The sequence below is a fragment of the Macrobrachium rosenbergii genome, chromosome 50 (genome assembly GCF_040412425.1).
Source record: "Macrobrachium rosenbergii isolate ZJJX-2024 chromosome 50, ASM4041242v1, whole genome shotgun sequence".
NCBI classification, from domain to species: Eukaryota; Metazoa; Arthropoda; class Malacostraca; order Decapoda; family Palaemonidae; genus Macrobrachium; species Macrobrachium rosenbergii.
In genome coordinates, this window is record NC_089790.1 from 14,891,850 (window position 1) to 14,910,930 (window position 19,081).

General features: G+C 37.8%; 1 protein-coding gene across 5 annotated transcripts in view; it reads left to right on the top strand.

Moving 5' to 3' along the window:
- Positions 1 to 1,854: 1,854 nt before the first annotated feature.
- sgg (shaggy) overlaps positions 1,855 to 19,081 on the top strand; it is a 46,356-nt gene continuing 29,129 nt past the window's right edge. The window contains exon 1 of one of the 5 annotated variants that reach the window (XM_067093931.1): positions 1,855 to 2,389. In XM_067093931.1, coding sequence (XP_066950032.1) covers positions 2,305 to 2,389 — 85 coding nt within the window. In that variant the 5' untranslated portion in view covers positions 1,855 to 2,304. Of the gene's footprint in view, positions 2,390 to 12,548; positions 12,702 to 13,042; positions 13,189 to 19,081 lie in introns of those variants that run through there. The other 4 variants (XM_067093928.1, XM_067093929.1, XM_067093932.1 and 1 more) reach the window with 4 other exon arrangements.

Sequence of the window (19,081 nt, forward strand, 5' to 3'; positions counted from 1 at the left end):
TTAGCCCCTTCAAATCAGGTAATTCTTTAGGCCTATCCCTAATGAGATAATGGCTGATTGATTTATAGTTACTAAAAAGGCGACACAACATCAAGGATCGATTTATTAATCATAAATGAACAAAAATATTAGATAAATCTTCAAATACAAAAAAATTCAATCGAATCTGTTACAAATCAGAAAATATGGATGAAAGGTTAAACTATAGTATACTTACACACCCACACACACACACACACACACACACACACACACACACACACACACACACACACACACATATATATATATATATATATATATATATATATATATATATATATATATATATATATATATATATATATATATATATATATCAAGAGATATTTTGGCTTAATATGTAGATTTTAAAAAATCACGTTTATAGGCCTACAGATGATAAAAATTCATAGCCTATCACATGTATATTGTATTCAGGCCATCCTAGGAATATAAAATTACCTGTGTTTCTTCACCTTTGTACACGTGGACTCTAAGATTACATAGATTATATGGGGGATATGCTAAGCATCTATATAACTTTAAATATTAATATAAATAACAGATATTTTCTCCCTTTTAAACTTTGGTTTATAGAAATAGTAAAAAAAAAATATATAAACACACACACACACACACACACACATATATATATATATATATATATATATATATATATATATATATATATATATATATATATATATATATATATATATATATATATATATATATATATATATATCTTCAGTGTATGTGCTACGCATGCGTCTAATTTTGTGAACCATTGACAAGATGTCTAGACGTAGATAACGTAAATTGAAATAACATTTTTAGATCTAGAGACATCTGGTAAGTTTGCACGATAAATCTAGACATCATTTTTAGTTCTAGTATACTAGGATAGTATAATAGGATCGTATACTAGACAACAACCTTCCCTGGTATGCCTGAAGTAGCTAATTCCTCCATTCTTAGCAACATGCAACTTGCAAGTTCCTTAGACCGATGGAATCTATGGCGCCAAAAGACGAAATTTACGCATTATGAAGATTGATATTCAACGCCATGACTGGCGACTGTTAAGTAGCACATACATATGTAAGAATCGCCACACTCTGCAGCTATGATGTCATCAAGGAGCAATGTGATAAAGTAACATCCATGTGGAGCGACGGGAAAACTTCTTTAATTTCGAGGAGTTTTTCGAATCCTCTCTCTCTCTCTCTCGCAAGTAGCAGCAACAGCAGCAGCCTCGTGTGTGTTTCGAGGGAGAGAAAGAGTGGGAGAAAGAGTGTGAGAAGGGGATTTTCCCCACCTTCCTTGTGCAGGTGGGATTATTTTAAGGAAAATGATTGACATTCCAAAGATGTCAGGTGGAATGGCTCGTCGTAGAAGTGTACGTTCATTCATTAAACGTGTGCGCTCATCGATTCTCAGTTGTCAATGACGTCATAGAAAAGGGCCCCTTTCGGTGGACGGAATATAAAATGGGTGATATTCAAGTACAGTTAATTTTCACGGCCGTATTTTACGTCTGATTTATTGCCATTTTGTTTCTGTGTTATCTGAATTATATCTGAATTATTATATTCAAATTATCAGACATTTGAATATTACACGTAAGTGTTGCAACCCGGTGAAAATGGCAACAATCTTCCTTCCAGTGCCAGTCTGACTTGAATCTAGGTTGTGATTGGCTGACGGGGGATGCCAAACTGCGTTCTGATTGGTCGAGAACGCCACCATCTCGGTCAATGGCAGGCCTCGGTTCCAATAATGACGGGCGTATCGCGCAGGTCTTGAGAAAGGTTTTGTGACGTCACATTCACCGATATTTCCCCGGTTGAGGGCTCGTTTTCGGCCGTTTTTCCGACGTGGAAAATTGAAGGGCGTCGAAAATAAGTAAACAAAATTAGTTTGGAAGGGATTTTGGCCCTAGACCCGGCGAAAAGCGCAACTGGAGCGAGGTGTCTGCTGCGAAGGATCAATAATGGAACGCATCTCAGCAGCAGTCATCAGTCAGTGAATAACCCGAGTGCAACCTTACCACAAATCCCGACGAAATTCCTACTCATGTCTACGCCCTTCGTGGCTTCTTTGCGCGGGGCTCACGGCCATGGCCTCCTCCTCGTCGTAGTGTGCGAATTATAGTGACCACCCGAGTGAAATGAGAGTGATAACAGTGGCATAGCAGCAGCAGCAGGAAACATGGACCTCCTGATGGTGAAATGAGACGTAGGGTTCTCCGCTTATTTCCTCTCCACTTGAACCTTCGCGACCATGAGTGGACGACCCAGGACGACCAGCTTCGCTGAGGGCAACAAGGGGCCTCCCTCCGTGTCCTTCCCTGGCATGAAAATCAGCAGTAAGTATGGCCAGAAAGAAAGAGAGAGAGAGAGAGAGAGAGAGTGAGAGAGAGAGAGAGAGAGAGAGAGAGGGAAGGAGGGAGGGAGAGTCATGAGCGAGCGATGGCGAGGGGGAGGGAGAGGAGCCTCCGGGAGGAGGTGGAGGAGGATCTCCTTCCTCCGGACGACTTGATTTTTCGGAATATGTCTCTTCCTCGTGCCCTCAGGGCCTCGCCCTTGGGGTATCGGGGTCAGGGGTCACGGCTGGGGGGTTGTGTGGGGTTGGGCGTGGCCTTGGGCCACCACGGCTCCGGGAGGAGGAGGAGGAGGAGGATGGGGTAGGGGGACGAAACAGCTGATAGCCTATGTCGGTTTAAACTTCCCCTTATTCCCCTTCCCTCTCCTCCAATGCTTATTTCATATGTCCCTAAGTAGCCCAGGCTAGGCCATGCCCCTAGGCCTCATTACCCTAATATTCCTAATATTCCCATAGGCCTAAGTAGGTGTAGATCTAGGCTATAGGCTAACTTCTCCCATTTCTCCTTTTTCTTAAGGCCTATTCCATGTCTCAAGTCTCCTTTTGTAGCCCGGGCTAGGTCATGACCCTACGTCCTAGTAGTCTAATGCTCTTAATATTATTCCCACAGGCCTAAGTAGGTATAGGTCTAGGCTACCCTATTGTTAAAAATATTTAGCTGCTATCCTAGGCCTAGATAACCCCAAAGTCTTTTTCATGTCTCTTTAAGTAGCACAGGCTAGGTTATGATCTTACGTCTCAGTATTTTAATTGCATGCCTACCATATAGGCCTAAGTAGGTATAGTTCTAGGCTACCGTATTCTTGAAAATAGTTATTTAACTATCCTAGGCCTAGATAGTCATAGGTCCATAGTAGGCCATGGAATATTGGGTTAGGAATAATATGAACCTATCCTGTAAGCTAGTTAGGTTTGTTTTGTTAAATTATAGGATAGGCCTATTTGTTTAGGCTAGGGTAGGCCTTACAAAATAAACCTATCCGAGTCCAGGTAGATGGTCATTATTTTTGGCATTTGTAGGCCAGGATATATATAGGTTATATATTTCAGGTGAATATTTCTACCCAGGTAGCTTAGGCCTATAGTAATAGGCCCTACCAATCTTTCCATTTTGTCAAATTTCTCAAAGCTAGACCCAACCTGTAGGTCTGGTTGAATTGGAGGATATAATTGGAATAAGCAAGACTCTTGCAAAGCTAGCTGGCTAGCATAGATTAAAACTAGTTATCCTGAACTAGGAAAAGTAGGCCTAATTAAATTTATTGGAAATTTACCCAGTATCTTACTTAAAAATATCATCTCCCATTTAGCTAGCCTAAAGTAGGTCAACTTTTAGTAAACACTTTTGAATAACCTAGCCGATGGTGTTCTCATAAATGCTGAGGAATGGTTCTGGGGGAAAAAAATATGCAGAATTGGATAAATTCAGTCCTATAGGCTAGGCATATGTACTTTGTATCCAGTAGCCCATTTTAAAAGTATAAGAACAGATTTAATAGGGGAATTGAGGTCTTAACTTGAATTTTTAATTTTTAGTGATTATTCATTTATCTAGTGGCCTGTTTCAAAAGCATAAGAAAAGATTTCATAGGCGACTTGAAGTCATAACGTTAATTTTTAATATTTATTGATTGTACACTGCCCCAAAAGAAAGCTAAGAGTAGGGTCAAGTAGCTTAGCCTAGCTGTATTGTTAAAATCTATGTTATTGCTTTTTATTTGTAGTCTTTAAGCTCCATGTTGGTTATGCATTATTTCACCTTCACAGCTGGGAATTGCCTTTTATAAATTTTAAATTATATACCTATTGTAATATTAATGAGGGTTTTGTGTAATTTTTGTGTCTGTGGTTTAGCAGGTAAGGTTATGTTGGCAGCCTTGATTTGCAAAACTGTATTTTCTAATTATTTTGTAATTATTGTCTTTATTATTATTATTATTATTATTATTATTATTATTATTATTATTATTACTATTAAAATTATTATAATTATAAAATGCATTTGATCAATTTCTGTTGTAATTATTGTATCAGATTATGTATATTATTATTTAATGAATATCATCCAATACCCTGCAAATTAGGGCTGAATTGTTTGGTTTGGTATGAAATTTCATAGTTAGTACAAAAACTTTATAGCTAATATGAAATATTCATTACTAGTATGAAATTACTATACCTAGTGTGAAATTTTCATAAATTAGTATGAAATTTTATAGCTAATACGAAGTTTGCTTAGCTAGCTACTTGGCCATTGAATGATCTTGTGGAGAAATTCTGGTAAGTGTATCCTATTTGGAATTTGGGTATTGTAAACTATATATTTATACGTATTCAGGAAAAAATATGGGTTTTAATCTTATAAGCAGCTATTTTAAAATGCTAGTAATGAGATTGTGATCTGAAAGCAATTGTTGTGTATGACTCATTATTAGACTACCCATGTTCCTTGCTTGTTGGTAAGCTTACCCATCAGAAATAACAAGACAAGAATATAAAAGCATTAGGCATAAATATTTTATTTTTAAGGACACAGACACACATGTAATTGCCACCCTTGGTCAGGGTGACGTAATCCCCTAGGTTAGGTTAGGATAAGGAAGCTTAAGATTTATTTTGGGTAAAATTAAATAATTCATAATTGAATTCCGCATGTAAATTGAATTTCTCCAGTGGTCTTAATTATATTTTTGGAGATATCTGTACTTTCATGCTTTGGTTGGTTGGAAATGCCCTTGTTAATTTATCTTCCCCATCCCAGCCATTTAAGAAATTTGGGGCCACAGAGGAACTATGGTTAAAAGCTAAATGAGCATTTGAAATGTGGAAATGGTCCTTACATGAACTCTTATGATTTAACCTAAACCAGCCCAAGTGCCAGGTCTTACCAGCAGGGTTCTATCTGCCATTGGGCATGGGGAGACCCCACTTAGCCCAATGTTGGGCAGTATGAAATAGTGGTACAGTCGACCCCCGGTATTCGCGGGGATGCGTACCACTACCTCCCCACAAATAGCTGAAATCCCTGAATACTTGAAACCCCCTCTAAAAATGCTTGTAACTGCCTAAAAATGCTTATACCTTAATATTATAATAGTTTTATCACAAAAAGTGCATTTAGTCATGAAAATATGAAAATACAGAAATTGGTGAATATTTCTCTAAGAAAAATAGCAGGAATAGGCAAATTTTCAGCGAATAATGTGTACAGTTTATGTGTTCCATAGAAAAATCCACCAGTAGGTGAGTCCACAAATCTGGAACTGTGAATAGGCGGGGGACGACTGTATGTTAGTAGTTTATTAAGGAACTGAAGAACAGTCACGATCTTCAAATATGAAGGTAAATTAACAAGATTTTTCGTGATTGTAAAAATTGGTATATGATAGAAATTCACTTAAAATCCTTAAGCTTTACAAGGACGGTTTACAGCGAATGTCCGAAATTTCCATGATTGTGTAATTACAGTATGTTTCACAGAGAAATCTGCAAATCCAGAACCGCAAATAGGTGAGGGTCCACTGTATTTAAAGGGATGTATCCTAGCTAGCCTAGGATGCCAGGTCCTACCAGAACCCTCTTGAATGTCATAAAATTGTATGAATCATTGGTAGCTTTGAAAATGGGACCATGAATTGAATAAAATTCATCTTGTCATATTACTGGTGCTACTAGTCAAAAAATTTTATATAACAGCTGAATGTAATAAATATCATAAGAGATTAACTGCATTTAACGTATTTCCAGCAGAAAATGTGAGACAATCAACGCATGGACTCATCTTTTCCACTGGTAGGCAGAAAACAGAGACCTGAGCGTTTGTCATTGGTCACTGCTGCTGTTGCTGTTATGGAGATATAGGCTATAGAGGGCAGCTCATTTAACTGATTACAACTTAAAAAATATTCCTTTATTAATATGATGCCATATGTAATTTAATAAGCTTTCTGATTAATAAATCTTACACATATCTCTAACTATACATTTGCAACAGATATGGTACCAAAGTTATTGTAATTACAGAGGCAATGGCAAAAGCCAGTACAAAAATGTGTATCACCCATGGCATTTGTAAACGAACGGTATACAGCATGTACTTTCATGAGTAGAGTAATACAGTGAACCCCCCGTATTCGCATTCTCATGGTTCGCGGACTCGCGCATTCGCAGGTTTCTCTGTGGAACATATCTAGCCATCATTCGCGGAAAATTCGCCCATTCGCAGTATTTTTCACTTAGAAATATTCACTAATTACTGTATTTTCTTATGATTTTCATGAATAAATGCACTTTTGTGATAAAACTATTAAAATACTAAGGTATAAGCATTTTTACAGGGTTTTTCTTGGTTTAAGCTATCAAAATGGGCAGTTCTAAGTTTTTTTAGAGGGGTTTTAAGCATTCGCGGATTCGACCTATTCGTGGGTGGGTGTGGGACGCATCCCCCGCGAATACAGGGGGTTCACTGTAGAGGGTCTGGTTATACCGTACATCTTGTTCCTCAGTATGAAAGGAAAGATAAGCTTAATTTAGACTGGTCAGTTATTGTTGATGGAGACAGAATTGCCAAATACAGTAGCATCCTCAATCTGCATACAGGTGTTGCTTAACATGTTTGTTGAGCTTTACTAGACAGTCTGCTTGGGTACTTAGCTTTAGTTATATTAGATTTGATAATTTTAAAGTTTTACTGTATATTTCTCTTGTTTCCTGCTTGCATTATAATTTAATTTTTCACCCTCTTATTTTGTACTTTGCACGTCTTGTGTTTGTGCTTGTCTTCAATTTGTACCTTTCCAAAATTGTACAGTGCGTCCTCAACTTACGGCAGGGGATCCGTTCCACCGGCACGCCGTAAGTTGGTTTCCCAAGTCAGTTGATTTTTCTCCGCTGTCAGCGGTTTAACGGCTCTTATGGCGCCGTAACTTGATGCAACATCAAGTTACGGCACTGTTAACGGCACCGAAAAAGTGCCGCAAGTCGGTAGCGCTGTAAGTTGAGGACGCGCTACAAGGTAACTACAGTAAGAAATGGCTTTTGTGGATGTGAGAAGCAATAAATCCTATATTTTCTGCAACAGCAATGCTGAAATACTGTACTACGCACAAAACAGAGTAGCAATACAAGAAAAACAGAGAGAGAGAGAAAAGAAATACGTGTAAACGTTGAAACGGCCCGTAAGTGCTTAAAGTGTATCATTACTTTTCCTAATATGATATGCCGTACCCCACAGGAGGGACTTTTGCTTCCCTACCTCATTTTAGAATGTTATTGCTGTACCGATATTACCTTAGGGTCCTTTTACATCCTATCCTTACATAGGATGCCATGTCTCATTGTGGTTCTTTCAGTAAACACCAAAGAGAAGGCATAAACCATTATGCTGTGGTGTTGTGAAATGCACTTCCTTATAGAAACAGAACCTACTTGCAATAATTCCCTCCAAGATATTCGGTGCATGTAGTTGTTTTATAATTTTCTAAGTTGGGAAGATTTTATGCACAAGCACTTTTTACTTGAGCAGGCAGCGAATGAAGCACACTTAGTGCTTGAGGAAGGTTGTGGTTGATGGAGTTAGGCATAGACATGCAGACTCGGCCTGCTTTGTCGATTGTTGTACTTGTAGCACAATGAGTGTTTTAAAATTCAAATTACACATAGCACTAGACTAGGGTTTTGTGGTAGGTATCACTGACTAGGGGATGATCACACACACAGTTTTGTATCGGGATGTAATCCTTTTTATTACACTCTGATTTTTTGTGGAAATTAAGTTAAACTTGATTATTGGGCTGTATTTGGTGCTACAGTGGCTGATGGCTTTTATATATTATGGGTTTGTTTGACAGTTAATTTTGGGCTTCTTATATGTCTTAATAATGCCTACTTTTAGTGCTTGCCAGCTTTGTATAGCTTTGGTTTTAATTAGTTGTAATGTGTTTTTATGATGTAGGCTGTGGTATTAACTGTACCTGAATAGGTTATTGTAGGATTTTGAATTAACTGTTAACAGTAGTAAGCTAGGTGTCAGTTATTTACAGTATTTTGATTTACTCCAGTATTCGTCACTTTATACATACAGCTATGCTCTACATCATTTGATAAGGAAGTTTTTGGGTTTCCTGTTCAGCATGAGAAAAGCACAAAAGAAAAAGAAAACAGGCAAAGAATGGTTTTTTATAAATAGTTTTTCAATAGAATTAAATGAAGTATTCATTATAAAATTGTAGTACTTGACAATACCAGTGCAGTATTTCACTGTGTGTAAATGTACAAACCTCGGGATCTTTGAAGTTCTTGTGCTTGCTTTTGCATCTTGTGGTGTGCAGTTGCAGCACCCCAAACTCGTTAAAATCCTTCTTTTAAATAATTCTTCCTTTGCTTTTAGATATCAGTGATTAACTTCTTCACTACACCTTGGATATACAGTACTGTAACTCAAGATTACCCTGTTTTCAATGGTGCTATTGCCGAAAAGCCAAGTCACTGGAACCAAAGCTGGAATTGCAAGCACAAGAATGACTCACAACCAGGAAATAACGGATGGTGCTGATGAATCATCTCCTGTGAATCACTATGGGAAGAACAGTACTGAATTAACCCCCTCCCCTCCCATTACCAAACAGCACTAAATAATCCACACCCTAGTGATTTTCCCTCCGTGCACTTACAGACACTTGAATTTATTTTGGTGGATCCAGGTTTGGCTGTTAATTGATTCTGCTGGCACATAGCTGCCACTTGACTCTTGAGATCACAGATGCCCATATTGTAAGTCCTAAGCTTCCACTTATAATAATAAACATTCAGAGAAAGCTTGCGGGTAAGGAGGGGTTGTTGCAAGTCAAAACAGAGGGCCAGGGTGCTGTCTGAATTAGGTCGTGTGTGTTAAAGGACCACATGTTCTGATCTCTCAAAAGTTTTATGTGCTACTGCCAGTTGGGATTATCTTTTTTAGTGCTATCTGTTCGTTTGGAAATGACTCGGATGTTTTATATTGCCTTTAAAAATCTTATAAAACATTACATACATCCACTTTCGTTGAAGCAACTCCGATTTTACATTCACTTTTGAATACTGTTCCATAATAGTTTGTGCCGCTTTCTCAACAGTAGAATCTTTTTGCTATACATAATAAGCATACAGATCATGTAGTTTGCAGTTATAAGTAAGATAAATTGGCTTATGGTGTCATTCAGCATGGTGTCATTCAGCATGGTGTCATTCAGCATGGTGTCATTCAGTGGTTTATGGCTGTCTGAGCTTGTTCCTAGAGTGCTTTATGTGAGCTGTGACTTCTTGGGCTTGTTCTTTTGAGCTCTTGATGTGGGCCACAATATCTTGGGCTTTTTCTTCAGATCTTTGTAGCAGGTTCCTGCACTGGTGACAAGTAAGACTAGTGCATGTCATAGTTACTTTACAATGTATTCTTCACTCCTCTTCAGTACTATGAAGACCTTACTGTATTATGTAGGTTTTTGTGTTTCCTGAGTTCTTCCTTATCTCATCTTTTACACGACGACAACATTCCGGTCTGGACCAGATTCGAGATTCAGGTCTCTATTTGCAAGATGGCCACGCTATGTGTGTGGTTCTGGCACTTTCTTTTGCTTTGTCCTGTGAATTTCAACAGTCTCTTTGCTATTTTCTTCAGCTTCATTTTTTTCTTGATGAAATTGACCCTGTTCATCAAGCATATGTTCTCTTTTTATTGTGAAATTCATATGCTGTATTTTATTATAACCAGTTTTATCATCAGCTGAGTTTAAATACAAAACTAAATGTATGAATACCCTATAAATCAGGTACAGTATTTATAAAATGTACTTAACAAGAAACTTGTTCCAACCATTCAGCAAGTAGGAATGAGGGTAGTTTAAAGTGTTCGACCCAGTGGGTACTCTGATGGTCAGGCTGTAAGGTGACTTGTGAAGGTAAGACGTTGACCAATCAGTGGGAAAGATGTAGGACTCCATTGTCACAGTGATCTTCAAGGGTAAAGCTGGGTAAATTGAATGATACCTCTTTCCATAAATTGGTTGAGGGCTTTGGAGTAGTCTGAGGTTTCACTTGTCATCCAGTATTTCCTTGCTTTATACCGATAGTTCCCAAGAAATACAGAGCTTGTGATTGCCAGTGTAGTGCCTCCTAATGGCACCACCTTCCCCAATAGGGGATAGTACCGTCAGTGCACCTCACGCGGTCCACTATAGGCATCACTTACGGTTCCTTGCAGTATCCCTTTGGCCCCTAATTGTAAGCCCTTTTATTCCCTATGCTGTACCTCCACTCATATTCTCTCTCTTCCATCATATTTTCCACCCTCTCCTATTAATTGTTTCTTAATGTTACTCCTTTAAAGTCTTTTTACTCTTCAGTATCCCTTTCAGTGGTGAATGATCCCATAGGTTCCAATGCTTGGCCTTGAACCTAAATTTTATATCCATTTCAAGCTCAGATGGAAGGGCATGGCATCATCCTCATGTTGATGGGAGGTTTTCTGTTACAGGTGATGAATGATGGCTTTTATTCTGTTTGTGTTACCAGCAGGATAGACTTTGGTAGCTACAATTTCTTATATTCTTTTTACAGACTCGTAACCTGCTGTCATCTGGTGCAGTTGTAGCAGGTGGTTACGTTTTTTTAATCTAACTTATACCATTAGTTGTTGATTCTCCATATGACCCTCTCAATAAACTATAAGTAAAACTGTTGTCCACAAACCCCTTATGGGCAGTGGCAACTACTCGTAGTTGGGTAGGCATGGAAGATGTAGGTGCTAATTGTGGTCTTGAACTATGCAGTGAGGGAAATTGCTAGCGCCTTACGGCGTATTGCTAAGTTTGAAGTGAGTTAGTGACTTAATTTCTGATATCCAGATGAATTCATAACTTGTTTGTGATAAGCCATGTTACGAAACTAATTTTTTTTTTATCATTCACATTCTGACTTCTTGCTGACAAAGGGCACTAGTTTGCCATTTCTAACAGATGTATGTTGCATGCAAAACTTTGCTAAGATCAAAATTAACTAAAGAAGATGTGTAGCTGATGAATACACTTCTTAAGGTGGAATTAACCTAAAAATGCATAGTATCCTAAGTATAAGCTGCCTGTAGTAATTATGAAGATGGCAGCCTGAAAACAGATTCAGTTACTGTATATATATTAGAGGAACACTACAGAGCCCTTTAAAAAAATATCTGAGGCCTGCAGAAGTCGAGTGCTTTTATTGTTGTCATATGATCATAGTGGAAGGAAGTGAATTTATTTCTCTTTGAGAATTTTTTTTTTTTTTTAGTTGATTGGTTGATGCGGAAACCTTCAACATTACCAGCTAGGCAGTGTAGGTTTTCATTAATGTTGTCATATTTTTGTCACAGCTGTTTGTTGTCCCTGCAGCTGATGTCTGTCCCGTAAGCTGATACCAATACAGTAATTTATTTTTATGATCTCATATATGTTATACTTAGAATTAAGTATCAGAGTTCTGTGTCAGTTATCCTATTCTGCTTTTGGTTAAAAGAAGAGGGCCAGGTGGATAGGGATGCTTGTCCTACTTTTTTTACTTCTTGCCTTTGGCTTCCTTCTCCAGGCCCATGTGGCATTATGTTCCTGTTTTAGCTGTAGTTTGTTTTTGTTTGTTTATTTTTTTTGTAATGTTGTTTGTCACTGAAGCTGTGTTGTGAATAAAGGTCTTGCTGTTCGCTGTAAAGAGGTCATATTACAACTAATTTTCATGGTGTAAAGGAAGTTCTAATTACCAATTTTTTCTGCATTTCCTCTCTACGTCACATATCAGTCTTTGTAATTCAACAAAATTGACTTTCAAATTTTCCATTATATCTGCATAAACCAAGTAAAAACAGCTTAAAGCAGGTGAAGGTATGGGATTAGTGGGTGTATGATGCATTGAGTTTAAGCTATTGAGGCATAAAAATGAAATGGGCTTTTGGCACCTGTGACAGTGCTGGGATGGGGGTGGAGGCAGTGGTAGTAGTAAGACTAGTGCCAAGATGAAACACAGTTTTGGCACTGCGCGTAGGGAAGACAGTGCCGGCGCCAAGGGTTTGGCTTTTGAACAAGTCACTCTAGCTCTCTGTTGCATGTACACTGGCACTGGCCTCTCTACGTCGCACCCAACTATTTGTAGCTGGAGCTGAGGTGGTTCGGAGGGAGTCAGTTCTAGCGTAGGAGCTGTGGTGGGTGAGAGCGTGATGCTTGCCACGCAGCTGGGTGCTGCAACTGCTTTAGACAATATCGACCTAATCGGGTGCAAAAGGACAACTCACCGAGGTACAAGTCAGTGTGGGAATGTGGATGACTAGCTAGATGTCTTAGAAGCTTGACGAGTCCTAGAAAATACCGCAAATTCCACATGTATATAGAAATACAGATTAGTATGCGACTGTGATGTTAAATGATAAATCATAGTAGCTTGCATTAAAGTTAGTGCTAACCCATGGTGCAGTACTGTACTGATATTGTATTCCATAGTGTTAAGAAGGTTTTAAGTGGTGCCTTTGCTGTTTCTGTGATTGTAGCCTTACTACTGTAGAGGTTTAGGATTGTTCCATCCATTTTCGCCAACTTCCGTGCCGTCAGTTTAAACTTGGCATTCTGGGAGTTTATGCAGAGTATCATTATTTCTCTGCTGTTCCTGGCGAGTGTCTCGTTGGTTGTTCTGAGTGCAAACTACTGAATGTGGAATATGTTGAATTAGTGTGTCTGTGAAAAATGAAACAGCTCCTCATGAAGTTTAGAAGAAGTATATCGCAAGAGCGTAAGTATTTGATCCTGCTCGTAGTCGGTTTCTTTTTTGCTTTGAAATACAGCACTACTGTAACTTCCTTCTCCCCTCATGCTTATGTAAAATGAACGTTTAGTATATCTACTTTGAAATGGTCTTTGCAAAAAAATCTTTATTGGGTTAAGACTGGATATTTTTATAAGCATGTATATGGGTTATGAGGCTTTCTGGCTTGTGTTCTGTATAGTGTAGAGCTTTCGTCTAGGTACTTCATTAGTTGGCCTTAAAAGACAAGCTTTATCATTTTAGAGGCAGGTTTTATTTGGCTATTATCATTGTTTGTTTGGCTATTATCATTGTTCGTTGTATGGTGGAGCGCTCTTGTGAAATAGCTCTCTGTAATTGCACTTCTCCCTCATTTGAAGGGATTTTAAGCATTTTTGCCTTGTGACCAACTTCCTTTGAATCAAGGTATTCAATGAGCATTTTACGGTATTAGTTTTCAGCACTTAACGAGCGGAGTCAACACAGAAACCTACTTTGCTAAAATGAGTTCAGATGGATCTTGTTGTGACTCTGCTAGACATTTGTAGTCTTGTGAGAAAATCCTCAAATATCTTGGCAAGGGAGGGCATTAGTGTTTGGTGGGAAACATTTTTCGAGGTTTGTGTTTTCTGAATTTAAATTTCTTGTCTCCCATCCAGCAACAGGAAAATGAGGATTAGTAACTGCATCTTGTCTAGTGTTGAAGGGATTTCAGTCAAACTTGGTGCAAAGGAAGACGATCTTCTTAAAGATGTGCACAAATATAGATTGTGTGTTTGTCATGCTTGCCTTGTCATCTGAGCTCATCCTGTGTGATCGAAGGGAAGATAGACCATCATTCAGAAACATGCATGAAGGAAGATTGTATGTTTGTCGGCACTTAATGTGTCGTTTCAACTTTGTAGATTAGTCGATCATCATTCATAGTTATGCATGAGGGGAGGTGGTCTGTTGGTGTGCATCATTTAGTGTGTCATGTCTCCTCTCCTCGTCACCATAACACCTACACACTTGCAAATATTTCAGTCAGACTAAGGACAAAGCTACACCTCATATATAATTGTTCTTGGTAGGCGGTTGTCTATTTCTATTTATTTTATCCATCAATTTGTCCATCACACTTGACCATGTCATTGCAACTTCCCTCACTGTTTATTGTTGAAGGAACTTCAGTCAAACTGTGATCAAAAGTAGACCATCATGCATAGCCTAATTGTGTGTAGAAGTTGATTGTCCATCTGTATGTGTGCGCATCACACTTACCTTGTCACAACAATTCTTGCAGTGCTGTTGGGATTTGTCAAAGTTTATAAGCTACTGGAATAATTTTCCCTTTCATTTAGTCTCTTGAAGGAACATAGCAATCATATTGAGATAGTGGCTTTCAACTTGTTTTCTGGAGGGGTTAAAACCTTTATGGCACTGTTTCATAGTAACTGAGGTTATTTTCACCTGCTCATTTTAATATTTAAAGGTAATATTGATTGACGTACTAAGGGTACATTGATAGCTTTACAAGACTAAGTTTTTTCTTATTTTTACAAGTTGGTTAATGTGTGCTGATGCTGCCCTCCTGTTAAAACAGTTTTTGGTATTTAAGCCAGCATATATAGAGTGTCTGGAGATATAATGGTAGTAATAAAGCCACCTGACTTAAGGAAATATTAGTATTTGTTTGCGAGAATGCTAGTGGCATAGGAAACTTCATCCCTTTAACACAGGCCAAGTGAAAAGGTGTTTGGGTCCCAACCCACTTGAGATGTGATAGTCACATCTTGTGTCGTACGCAGTGGCTGTTGCTTCCGAGCAAAAGAAGTTATAATCAAACTGAATATTAAGATGAAACAATGCCTTTTAAATATTCCATAATACCCTCTTGGCATTTAACAAGAATATACTGTAAATCTTTTAGTGCAGAAAAGAGAGATGACATCAGAGGAAATAAAGCATGCTGCTTTCTCAAAATCTTTGCTTCTAGATGAGAACTTGTGTATACATATAACCTAGTGGTGCCCCCCAGTTTGAGGTGTTGGATGTAGGGTTTTTTATTTTTCCTAATGTCGAACACACTGGTTCTTAAGCAGCGTGCCATCATGTTCTCTGCCAAAATGTATGCCATATTAATGACAGCGAAAGACATATTAGCTCATCCCAAGAGACGCCAGTTTTTAGTGATTCTCAGTGTGTGCAATAGTCACTGTAGAATTGTACCACTGAATATCCATTGGTAACAGCAATCCCTGAATGAATTATTTTGTTAGTTGGAAGCATTCTGTGAAATTGGCCCTGTATTTACACTTCACATGTCTGTAATTTTTTCTTAGTTTAGAATCACAAATTGGGAGGTTATTGGTGTAGTACAATAGGCTTCAGCAGGGTTTTCAAGTTGTTTTTCAGATTTTTCCATAGTTATGCATCAATCAAATGTAATCTTGAAATTGCAGACTATAGGGATTTTTGTCAAAGTTTCATTAAGCCGACTCATAAGATTTACTGTACCTCAACAGCTATATTAATATTAAAGATAAACTACTATACTCAGGAAGTAACACTGATATCACAGTAATGCAAACATCTATACGTAGTCAGTATTAGTCTTATCTAAAATGAATAAAGTATGATTTTCCATGTAAAAAACGTAACGTAACTATCAGCCGACTTGTCAGTCATTATGGCAAAATGGGAATTTTGTGATTCATTGTGCATAGCCTAATCTGTTTTAACACAAGTAAGTTATTTAACAGTAGCCTTATCTGGTTATCAGCCATTCACCAACTGTATTTGCAGGATGAGGCTGCGGCTTTAAAAAAGATATATCTTATTTTGGGGTGATTTACAAATCTCTGATCATTGGACCACAACTTTTGATCATGATTACAAATAAATTAATGCATCATACAGCATTCTCAAGCAGAAAATGGTTCTTGATTGTGACCACGACTTGACATGTCGTCAATCATATGTAGATTGACCAGTCCAGCTTACAGTTGCTAATATGGGAGTTGTAGGTTGTTTGTGTACAGTATTTATGTAGAAAGGTTGGACTTGCTGCTGAAGGATGTAGCAAAATCAGTCAATTAGTGATAATGATAATGTTGTTGATAAGAAATGTTGGTAATATAAAAATGGGTTCTCTAAGGATTGTTGGAATAAATGACGGAAACTGCCCTACAAGTTAAATATCTACCGTAGGTTATTCAGTGTTTTTGGGATTAAGAAATACCTGTTGTCAGTAGATATGCCTCCTTATAGATGCTTCCCCAGTCACAAAGTTTAGCTGGAGAATTTTCAAGGATATCTAACATTCTTCCCTGGAGGTTTAGTATTCATGACCATTGTTGTCATGTGCTTTTACATCAGGTGTTCCAATTATGGGGTTGGCCATGTAATGGATTCTCTCCAGCCCCCAGGACCTTCCCTCTAGTATGTTATTTGTCATGCTACTTCCATATTGGTATACTTAGGAAGTCTTTATAGACTTTTGGAGACTTTTCTGTCTTTTAAGACTTTTGGAGACTTGTCTATCCTGAGGAAATGTTTAAATTCTCATAATTTTCCAAGTTTGGAATACAGTATTATTCCTTTTTTGGTCTTGAGCAAGTGACTCCCATCTTTGCACAAAAACTTGAGCACTTAAATTTTTTATTCCTGATTGTGATGTGAATCTCAGACACTGTTGTTCAGTTAGCTTGTTCATGATATACATATATTCATAATTTTGATCATTCTTCGCATTCAAAACATTCTGACAGTGCTACCTATTGTTCTGCGAGGCTAAGCACCATTGCACAGTTTTCTAGAAGTTTTATTCCTGTTGTGACCTAATTGTGAAATGCTCTTCCTAATCCTGTAGTCGAATCATTGGAATTTCAAGAGTTTAAACTTTGTGTTAATACTTTATGTTGAGCAGGCTGACATGAGTCAACTCAATAGTTAATTTTTTGTTTTATTTATTTATTTCTCATTTATAGTTTCTTCTTTACTTTTTAGCTTTATTTTCTGTTTTACTCCTGGTACCCTTTGGCTTACAGCATTCTGTTTTTCCAACTAGGTTTGCTGTTCAGATTGCAATAACAACTGTGATAATTATTGACAGCCCCTCTTTCCATCTAATCACATACCCTGTCTTTGAGATTTCAGGCTGCATTCCAACCTTTGGAAACCATGCCACCCACAGTCTTCCCACTGTAGATAAGAATTTCAGTGTTACATAATCAGTACAGGCAGTCCCTGGTTATTGGCGGGCTAGGTTATCAATGATCCAGTTTTATGGCACTTGTGTAGCGATGAAAATCGGCAAATTTGGCGCCGATTTCCGCTTATCAGCGCCAATAATCGGGTATTAGCATCAATACATACCTAATAGAAGTGTCGATCTTCAGTTATCAGTGGCGATAAGCACTGAAAATCGCCAATTTTCGGTTATCAGCGATTTTCACTTATCATCACGCCGTCGGAATGGAACCCCTGCCGATAACTGGGAACTGCCTGTAATCCCTAAACTTGCCTTCATATTCTCTGAAAGTTTGTCTTTCATATGTAGAGAAGCTCAGGTCATGAACACTTGTTGCCACGTATGCTTTGGGATACTTGACGTAACAAGTCGAGCACTTTTTAGTTTCAGGATTTTGTTTTATTTAAAAAAATTTACAGTAATTTTAGAGCCAACTTTAAAAGCCAATATATTTAATGTATCAGCAAATAATAAGTTGTACCACATCCCAGATGGGCTATCTTTAACATAGCATGGCCTGTCTGTTTCACTTCCTCAATATAAGCTGTTATAGATATATCAGGCATTTAAAGCCATGTAGCAAGTTTACATTTTGCAAACCTAAACGCCTGCGTCACCTCTGTTAAATTGAGGTCTGTAAATAACATTGCACTTATTCCCACACTTCCTGAAGCATCCATGTGTCCACTTTCTGACTGAACTTATTCTAGTCACTGATAGCTTAGTGTTCCTTATATCCATTATAAGTCTCATCTTGTGAATATTTCAAAGATGACTTCATTTGATCAGCAGTTTTTCAATTCTAGGTCATCCACACAAAGTAGCTTACATGGTGGTACTTTCTTCATTCCTCAATAGCCCTCCCAGCAAAGAGATAAACAATTAAAGAACATAATGAGCACCTACACATATGTGAAGTAATACTTAAATCCTATTAGATTTCCCAGGTTTTCTTCAGTGAGTCTTTCAGTACCTTCAGCTTTTATAACCCATATCTAATCGCTTGTTTTGGCACTTTACCAAATACCTTCTCATGATCCGCAAATGTGTTTTGGCCATTCTTGCAGGATCCCGTACAGTATTTTTGTAAGGGCCTCATTATAAAAATGGCCCCGTGTTGATTTTCCTGGCACTAAACCAAACAGATGCTTGTTGATTTGAGCAATTTTCCACGACTTCCCCAAGACCACAATCCATTGAGAACGATTTTGCCATATTCTTCCCAATCTTCTGGTCCCATCTCTTTCTTTATGTTTTCTAGTCTTAAGCTTTTAATACTCTAGTCAACTCTTCAGTGACAGGTTTTCCAGCTCTGTGTCAAAATTTCTTGTTTTGACTGTTGTGAAGTTTTCAGTTTCCATTTTCCCTATTTTCTAACTTTGTAGGACAGTACAGTAATTTTATTTGACCGTGGTATGTTAATATTTTGTACAATCAACTTTCTTTAAGCTAACTCCTGAAGAATACAATATTATACTAAGAACAAGGAACGTAATACAGACTAAAAGAAATAATGTAATATCAAAGGACTTGTGGTGTGAATACTGACATCAGCTTAGTGTGCTGTTAACCATGATTATTGTTCGGTAAATGCTAAGGTCCGTCTAGTGTTTGAATGAGAAGCTTGCACTAATGGAAAATCCATGT